The sequence below is a fragment of the Triturus cristatus genome, chromosome 7 (assembly GCF_964204655.1).
Source record: "Triturus cristatus chromosome 7, aTriCri1.1, whole genome shotgun sequence".
Taxonomy (NCBI): Eukaryota; Metazoa; Chordata; class Amphibia; order Caudata; family Salamandridae; genus Triturus; species Triturus cristatus.
In genome coordinates this window covers 143,287,880-143,297,814 of record NC_140590.1, presented here as the reverse complement: position 1 = coordinate 143,297,814, position 9,935 = coordinate 143,287,880, and the positions used below count along the sequence as shown (strand labels likewise).

The 9,935-nt window shown below is 46.4% G+C and overlaps 1 protein-coding gene across 1 annotated transcript; it reads left to right on the top strand.

Annotated features, from left to right (window-relative positions):
- The first annotated feature begins 2,041 nt into the window (after positions 1 to 2,041).
- Positions 2,042 to 3,019, top strand: LOC146809059 (free fatty acid receptor 2-like). The gene has a single exon (XM_085614822.1). It carries the CDS (start codon positions 2,042 to 2,044, stop codon positions 3,017 to 3,019), a length of 978 nt encoding a protein of 325 aa, XP_085470948.1.
- The last annotated feature ends 6,916 nt before the right edge of the window (positions 3,020 to 9,935 follow it).

Below are 9,935 nucleotides of genomic sequence, written 5' to 3'. Positions count from 1 at the left end.
TTGAACCGTGCCTGGTGCCCCAGCCTCACATCTCCTTTGGCCACATTATCTGGACACTGGAGGCTTTGAGTGAGGTCCAGGCTCTCGTTCCCTTTGTAAATTCTATTTTAATTTTGGGTGGCGAGTTCTGGGCAAGAAGCTTAAAAACTCTAAACTATCACACGAAGAGCCATAGTGAAAGCAGAACAAAGGGCACACAAATCATAGCGCCTCAACGCTTTCGGGTATGCGTGCGCTTTGATAAATCTCATGACATTTCATAGTGCCCGGATATTCAGTCTGGCAGCTATATCTGTTAGGGAACAAAGGTAGAAATAAAATACCTGAAACCCGAAGATTCCATACGATTCCTGAGGGCTTTCATTCTACAGCCCACAGGATATTCTAGCTCCTAGACTTCAATGTTATTGCAGAAATAGGATCTTAATTCTGGAGGTTTATTTTTTTTTCATCATTTTATCTACCCTGCTCAATTTACTTGCAGATAAAGATCTAGGGGCATATCAACAAGGGCTTTATCTCTGCTTTTTGGCTTTAAAAGCCAAAAAAGCAGAGATAAAACTAGCGCCCTATCAGCAACAGGGTGCTAACACGCAAATTCGCATGTTAGCACCCTTTTACTCTACGCTTCCCCTTGGGGGCATTCCAGAGTAAAATAATAGGAGAAATGTCACTAAGCGACATTTCTCCTATTATCAAGGATATCGTTAACCCTGTAAGCGATAAACAAAGCAGCGCTAACTGCGGTTAACGCTGCTTTTTTACGTCTGGTATTTTTCTTACTTAGCCATGATATCCTATGTAAGGTGGATATCATGGCTAAGTATGTCTATCCCTATCAGAAAGCTGTCGCCAAACCTTGTGGGATTATCGCTATATTTCCAGCGACAATCTCACAATTGGCAGCTTGCGCTCTGAATTTTGTCGCTTTGGAGATAAGCGTTGCTAATAGCACGCTATCGCCGCGATAAAATTCAGAGTTGGCCGGCGATAATTATCCTCAAGCTAAGAGCGCTGAGCGATAATTATCGCCGACCCTTGCTGATATGCCCCCTATTCTTTCTAAATGTAGTAGCATTATGTGACTACAGAGCTTATTTTATGCCACTTCCAAGTCAAACTGTATCTAAGTGCCAAACCCTATATAACTCCCTGCAGTCAGTCTGGAGTGTTCATCCCCACTTCCTTTGGAGAGTCCAGTGCACAAAGGTTAATCTTCGGTTTCCCCTTGTGGTGTTCTACTTACTACCTGAGCCCTCAGACACTCATAAAACACAGTCCCCACTCTAGATAGTGCCAAGAAACCAGGCGTACGTATGCCCCTGAGCATGCACCAGTGTCTCCGTGAATGAATGCCTGTAGATGTATTTGTCTATGTATGATCGGTGGCTCTGTGAGCATTCACTGTGTAAAAGTCAAACCTCTTGGCTTGTTCAAGGCTATTGTTGTGCAGTCCCTCGTGGCTTAGTGCCATGCTTGAAGCCTGGCCTCATTTCCTTTGCATATAAGCAGCTTATCCAAATATGAGAGGCCAGCTCAGCCTGTGTGTCCTGCCCTCTAATGGTAGATTTGTACTGGTGCCAAAGGCTGACGGGCAGCCATGACAGGCACTCACTGCCACTTTGCTCCCATGCTTAAAAACACATCTGTGCCCACTGAAATAGAAGAGTTTTAATGGCCCAGGAAGAAATTGCTTATAACTTTATTGCTTTATGGACGGCTCATGGAGGAAGGTATTGCAGCTCAGCATCTCTAAGTGACGAGTCGTTAGCAGCTGTGTGAATCTTTCTGGACCATTTACCCCATCTTGTACACAGAGACAAGAAGTCCAGTCTTTGACTGGCAAGGGGACGTGGGCTTTTACCGCCCTTTTTAGTATTTGCCTGCTTGGTGGAGTCATGCTCTGTGCAGTGTGTGAGCAACTAGAGCGTCAGTCGTCGCCAGCGACAGGGATCTACCTGAGTGGTTCGCAGGTTGGACATCGATGCTCTCAAAAAGAGATGCTTTGTGTCCATGATCACTCCTGAAATAATGCTTCACAATGGATAAAGCACTGGAAACATTATCCCTGGTGATCTACTTTATGACCTTGGTCTTGGGGTTACCAGCTAACCTCTTCGTGCTCTACGTCTTCTACAAGAAAGCGCGGAGCCGGTTGACGCCCAACTTGATCTACATGATAAACCTCTGCGTCTCGGACCTGCTGTTCATCGTGTTCCTGCCTGTCAAGATCATAGCAACCATCAATAAGCAGTGGACCCTACCAACGCTGCTGTGCCCCATCTATCAATTTTTCCACTTCAGCACCATCTATGCCAGTGTCTACTTCCTCACCAGCGTGAGCGTTGGCCGATACCTTGGGGCAGCCTACCCCATCAGGTACAAGATCTACAAGAAGCCCAAATACTCCTTCTGCATCTCCATTGGGATCTGGTTCTTTGTCATTGCCCATTCCTCCTTTGCGATATTCCTTGAAACTCAGTACAGCACCAACAACACCATTTTCGTCAAAGAGACTGAGAAAGGTCTTGAGTGTTATGAGAACTTCACGCAGGAGCAACTAGCGATTTTAGTGCCGGTGAGGCTGGAGCTGTCCATTGTCCTTTTCCTGTTGCCATTGGCCGTCACCATCTTCTGTTATGTCCGCTGCATCCAGATCCTGATGCAGTCGCGCTTGCACGCTTACCAGAAGACAAAAGCTGTCCGGGTAGCTGTTAGCACCGTAGCCATCTTTGTCCTGTGCTTCGCGCCCTACAATGTCTCCCACGTGGTTGGGTTTGTGATGGGGGAAAGTGTGTGGTGGAGGAGGGAGGCTCTCCTGCCCAGCACCTGCAATGCCTTCTTGGACCCTCTCATCTTCTACTTCCTCTCATCAGCAGTGGACAAGGGTGTCGGTCACTTCTGGAAGTCCTTGCAGAAGACCTACATCTCCACCAAGCACCGGCTCTCATCAGTGTTTGTGGAGGAGGTGGTAAATGCCAAGCCTCAAATGGTGACAACGCTGTCTAGTGCCATCTGATGGTAACTGGTGGGTGACTGCCCACACCTGTGCTTGAACTTTCTCTGTATGGAACCACAAACAGGATTGTCAGTGCATCATTGTTACATCCTGTCCAGAGCTGCCCACTGAATGGCCAAGAAAGGTTGGACATTTGACCTGTGACACTTCCTTGAAGACACTCCACAATGCCTGTTTTTCGGCAGGATGTCAGTGCTGTTGTCTAAGAGATGGATGGAAAAGTTGTGATTAATCAGAATGGCTTCTTCAGGCACATTGTAAACTATTGCTTTATTGCTGGACAGCGCCGTTAAAGAAGGGATCAACCACATGCCACATCGCTCATGGACCTGCTCCATCGGAAACAGTCCTGCCCAAACTGAGAATGCCTGGTGTGAAACATAACGGTGCCAGTCTTTATCATATGACATTAGATTAGTGACAATCAAGGTGGGCCACTGGAATTATACGGCAGGGGAGGGCCAAATTATGCAGCAGGATTGAGTAAATTGTGCATCAGGAAAAGCCACATTATGCGGTGTAATGTGGCACTTTTTTATAGTATTACTTAATTATTTTTTAATTCTGACACTTATTAACACGGTCTGTGTGGCACCTCATAATGACCAGTTTAACACCCAAATATAGCAATAGGCAACAGAAAACTGGCCAGTCAACCTTGGCAAAACACCTTCCACTGCGAAGCAACACATGTTGCATCATTTTGACTAACTTTTGAATAATTTCAGTTAGAAACAATTTATTTTGTTGGTTAAAATCCAGAGATTATGCAACAGATGATGGATTATGTGGCAAATGCGGCACATCTATGATTTTGAGAAAAATTCCACAGCCGCATAATTCCAGTGGCCATGCAATTATGCCATCATTACAAGTGGTCCAGTAAATGGGGGGAATTATTCCCAGCTCTGGAGTAACTAATTCCAGGGTACCAGTAACTCCAGGAGGGGGTAAAATCCAGCCAATTATGAGGTAGACCCGGAGGATCCACTAAGAAATGAGGAATTACCAGTGGAACCAGTAACTCTATGTCTGTTAACCCTGGTAATGCCTTATTTTAGACTACAACCAAAGTATTTGATACCGATGGGACCGGTGAGAAGGATTAGGTATGAGTTCCCTCAATAATACACATTACTCTTGCGCGTGACAGACTCACCAGGATTTACATGGAAGATCTCATTGGTTCTGCGCATACAAGCATGACGAACACTTAAGCAGTCAAGATCAGGCCTTGCAGATATGGAATACAGGTGCATATTCATGACAAATCACATACACTCGAGCTTTGCAACCATCAAGTTATGAGCAGGCATGCAAACCAGGATCTCAGACATGTATTCATGCATACACTGAGACAAAATAAGCTTACGGATATGCGCTCTTCTTTAAGCACATGAGTTTCTTGGTTGCAGGCATGTAATTGTATACAGATGTACAGTCACAAACCACAGCCATGCAGTCATGAAAAGACACAGGCAGTGAAAGACTGCAGTCACATTCTCTTGTATAGATATGTAAATTTCCGGATGAAATGGATGTAATAGACATGTTGCAAAATGTGTATTCCAGGATCAGAGTCATGTAATGATGTATAGACATGTTTCCCGGGTGACGGCCAGGTCACAAGGTATACACATGTGTAATCCAAGATCACAGCCATGCACTGATGTGTAGGTGGGTAATCTAGGAATACTGTACAGAGTAGTGTAAAGTTGTAATGGTAATGAAAAGCAAATCTGCAGCATTGTATTATGTGTACAGTGTTTCATTGGCCCTTTATCTGTCTGGGTTGTGTGGTATTTTGTTATGTGAGGCTGACAAAGTGGGGATTCACAGTGTGGTCTTTGTGATAAGCGTTTAAGGTCAGGAATGAGGCTTGTGGTGAGGTCCAGTTGTGTCACTGAGAACCAGCTGCACAAAGGCATCAAGTGATGCAGAGCGGTAGAATCCAGGTAGACATGTGCTTGTTAACACACACCACCTTCATGCCTGAGTGCAAGTTCACAACAAGGGGTTGTGTCTCGGACAGACCCAGAAAAACACCGTTGAATGTGATGCAAAACCAGATAAACTAAAGTAATCTGACCAGGATTCCCATTAGATCCCCCAGGACGGGTGAAACTAGGCGCAAACAAGAGGCAAGCCGTATATTCCGTGAAAAGCCAATGTGTAACATGTGTGATTTGTAAATCATTCGACATGGCTTAATCTTGTGCGGGTATCTGCATGTCTGTAATTGTACTAGTGATACCGCTGGCTCTCCTCAGCATCGGCGCACAAGGTGGAGCTTTACACAAACATCGGGGTAGATTTTCAAAAAAGTCGTGCAACGCAGCGCAGCCCCCCGTGAGGCTGTGCCGCGTTGCGCGACAGGGTGGGAGCAGGAGAGCGCCATATCTTCAGAGATATGGCTCTCTCCTCCCCTTTCCCTTGCACCAGCGCTGATTTTGGCTGCCGTGCGCCATGCACACACCTTAGCGACACAGCGCTAGTGTGTGTGCATGAGTGTAGCATAGGTTTAGTACAGGAAGGATGCCCTTCCAGTACAAAATACTATGCAAGGCACGATGCAAAGCTTTTCCCACTTTGCATACGTGCTGCAGAGTGCAGCACGCATGGAAAGTCAGAAAACATTTCTCCTGCTAGCGCCTCCTTTGAAGGGGCATTAACTTTTGGCGCAAAAACATTGTTTACAAATCTTTGTAAATATGGTTTTGCATCAAAAGGCATGGGTGGTTGCATGGTAACACCCATGTACCACCCATGTCACGCCACCTCGGTGCAAAGTAACACAAAGGAGTGCTTGGTGCTGCTTTGCTCTGCTTACACGGTACTTATCAGTGCAAAACAAGTTTTGCACTGGAAAGAAAATAGCAAAACAAAAATGTGCACTGGTTAGCATCACTTTGTGATGCTAAACCAGCGCAAATGTTTTGAAAATTCGCCCCATGGTGCTTAACTATGTGTGTGTCACCAATGACCCTTTGCAAATCTGGCTACACATTTCTTTATATTGTTATGTTAAGAGGGTGCAGCATTTGTCACTTGTAGGTCCACTTTGTAAGGGGAGAGTAAAGATAGACCTCTGATTTATGGAGAAGTGTATTGCCCAAGATCGCACAGAGCGTCAGTGTGTAGCTGAGTATCCACTTTCTTAGCCTTTTGGCCAGAGCTCTGATCCCTCCTAAGTAAACAGATGATACTGAAACGTGTTGAGCCCCGGATCTAACCACGGATATGGCTCGGCTATAGGGAGCCTACTCCTCTCCAATTCCGTGGCAGGATACTGTGGCCCCTAAGGCAAGCAAGGAGCAAGCATTTGCAATGCAATAGGTCTTGCATTTGCGAGCGTTTAAGCTACTGGCATTGTAAATGACAATGCCTTTCATTTATGTGTTTTTTAAAAGCAACACATGTAAACAAGCATTGGCATAGCCAATAGGTCTCGCCTTTGGGACCTTATAAGTGTTTAGCCATGCAACAGTTAATGTTGTTGCAGTAAGTATATTGTGCTGCATAACTAAATACTTATAAGGTCCCAAAGGCGAGACCTATTGGCTATGCCAATGCTTGTTTTCTGGGTGTGGCCTGGGGACTCCAGATGTGCATAGGGGGTATCTGGGATGTCTGGCTTGTAGGGTGCCCAGCATGGTCGTAAGAGAGTGCATTGACTGGGGCTAGTGGGTGGTGTAAGCGTCCTTATTGCACTGTGTTGGGTCGATGTGAAAAGTCTGTGTAACATGTCCTCTGGTTGCTGGGTTTGGATGCATGACATCTCATAAGACACAGTGTAGGATGTGAAGTGTGTGACGAAACATGATGTGACTTCTGAGGGGAAGAGACAGCAAACAGTGGAAGAGGCGGAGTAATTTAAGGGAGCAAGGGATGGGGAAAAGAAACAACAAGAGGAAAAGGAAATGTAAAGATGGCATGGGCTGGCAAGAGAGTGGAGGGGCTGAGCAGGGGATGTGGGGGGAGCAGGCAGCTCAAGAGACAGTCGAGCGAAAAGAAAGACCGATCAAAAGATAGACAGAGAGGAGTGAAGGGAAGCAGTACCTGAGAGAGGGAATAGAAGGAAGAACATGAAATGAAGGACTGCCGGAGAGCGAGAAAAGGAGCGAAGGGAGACACTAGGCAACAAGCAGAGAGCTCGACAGAAGTGAGGAGAGAACCTACTCAATAGAGAGACAAGTTGAACACACCCGTTGTGATCATGGTGCAGTGCACACTCACTGCACGCTGAAGGGCTCGCAGCAGTGGGCGTTGCACACTTACCTCAGTCATAGAAAGCACTGTGTCTTCATCGAGGCTTATGACTGCGTCTGTGATTATGTTGTCATAGAGCAGGAAACGGCTGCTCATGAAAGGTAGGCAGATGTTAATATTTTTGTTAAAAGGTCAGTGCATACGTGGGTACAGCAGAGCTAATCTTAGTACGGGTTAAAGGTCAAGGGAGGTGAGAAGAGGGGGCTGCCCAGCAGACCTTTGTGAAACTAGAAGCCAGAAGCAGCAGTACTAGTTTGCGTCCGAGAATTACTGTTGTCCCACAGCTACAGGCATTGCTGCGGGGAGGGCGGGGCAGCCCTTTTAGAATGAATGTAGAAAATGCGGATGGTTGATACTGAGCAAACGTTCGTGTTGCATGAGGAAAATATAATAAAGAGTTCCAAATAAAATGGCACGCAGTAAAAAAGAATGGGAAGCGACCATCGATGAAGAAACCCTGAGGAAAGAAGTGAAAGCGAGGGTAAGACAAGGGTGGAATAGTGAGATGAATCAGGAAAAAGAAATGAGAGAGTACTATGAAGTAAGGGACAAATAGAGTATTTAGGTAGCAAGTTTATTAGGAGAAAGCAGATTGTACCGCCTGGAGGGCTTTGCACACACATTATCATTATAGTTTATTAAAGACATCCTAGCGGCACTTAGGAAGCAACATTACATAGAGCGCCTAGGGGGGAAAGGAAACACGAGCGACAAGAGGGCCTGTGGGGGGGAGGCCGGAGCATCATAAACTGGAGCAAAGAGGGAGGAAACTAAGGCAGGAGAAGCCGATGGCGACCAGGAACGAGAAACAAGCAGGAAGTGGGATAAGGGAGTGGGTGGCAAATGGTGAGGACTTTCGCGGCCGCTTTCATGTTCTCAGTGGCCGCGCGGCTCACTGAGAACATCAAAGCGGCCGCGAAAGTGATCAGGCAGGCTGCCAAATGGTGCGCGTGCCCGGCGCACATGCACTGTATTTGGAAGCCTGAAAAGCACTGGTTTGCACTTCCAAATCCACCGTTTACTAAAGCTCTTGCCAGAGCAGCGCTAAAGCGCTGGCTCAGGCAAGACCTACAAATGGCATTGTTATTTCTAAAGCCAATAGATCTATCCCTTGCAAATGCAAGACCACTTTAAGGGTGGCCGCGCCCCTTTCTATAGGCGTGGCTTACATTAAAGTGAAAGCGCGTATGGGGCACATTCACCCAAACTGAAAAAGCATAAATAAATTAAGAAAGCTTCTGTTAAATCAAAAAAATAAGTGTGGCTGCTAAAGTGAAAGAGGCCTGCACTGTTAACTAAATAATTAAATAAGGGTGGCCACTTAAGTAAAAATGTACCGCGCTGTAAATTAAATAAGCACAGCCGCTATAGTTAAAGCGGATCGAGCTGTAATTTAAATAAATACATTACTAATAATATAAAAGCATGCAGTGTGCTGCAATGACATGTTTGGAATAGGTGAAGATCATTAAAGAATATAGTGCTCACAGACTACATAATGCAGACCGTGTAACAACACAAGTAAAAAGTCCAGTTGTTTTGGGAGGTTACAAATGCAGACAAGGTGGTACCAAGGAGGGACTACTAAACTTATTCACAAATGAAAATCAATGATTTTGCAAGGACAGTAACAGGAGCCAATTGAAAAGATGGGTGGGAAATGGGTGGAGCTTCTATGCCATACCTTAATACAGCATGCTTGGCAGAGCAGCGCATGCGCTGCCCATGCTCGACCTAAAAAGGGCTCCTCTGCTCTCTATTTGGGGACCAACATCTAGCCATAATTGGGGTAAAGTGGTCCCATCACAGATAATCACACCCCTGTCCCCCCTGAAGAGCCCTGTGGGGTCTGGCCTCTGGTCTTGTTGCACACCATACAAATCCTAATGGTCGATAACAAGGGATCCCTCACCTCCTGCCCTGGAATCTCTTAACTCCTTCCACCAAAGATACCGCCCAGGGCCGGCTTTAGGGCAGTGCGACCGGTGTGCCGGCACCGGGCGCTGACCTGTGGAGGGGGCGCTGGCCTCAGGGGAGGGCGCTGTGTTTAGAATTAACATATGATTGGAGATATGAGGGGCACTTTTGCCTGGTGATAGTGAGAGAATCCGAGGAGGCGGTCATTAGTGTGGGGGCGCCAAAGATGATTGTCACACTGGGCGCCATCAGCGCTAAAGCCGGCCCTGATACCGCTAAATTCCTATGCATTCTACTGGCACTCCCTTTGAATCACACTGTCTTGCAATAGAGGCGGGTGAACCACTGAAATCTCGAGCCAGGCCCGAGCCTGAAGCCAGGCTCTGACTCAGCTCGAGGTCTGGTTGCAACCTCGTGCCCATTACAAGCGGAGCTTTCATGTGGCTTTTGCCTGCTTGTCTCCCTCCCTTCCTCCAGGATGTGCGTTACACTCAGAACCATCCTGGGCAAATCGCTTAATTGACCCATGCCTATAATACTGCATGTGACTTGTGTGCTGTGGCTGGGGCTCTGGTAGAGCGCTCTAATACCTTCGAGACCGTGCTATATTTTGAAAACTGTAGAAAAGTGCACTAGGAGTGAAAAGAAGAAGCTTTCAAATAAGGAAAGACAAACAGATACCCATTTACTGGCTGATTTGTACAACGTGAAAGTAGAAAACCTGTTTAAA

Excerpts from the sequence above, each read along its gene's own strand:
- LOC146809059 (XM_085614822.1), top strand. The coding sequence starts at position 2,042 with ATGGATAAAGCACTGGAAACATTATCCCTGGTGATCTACTTTATGACC.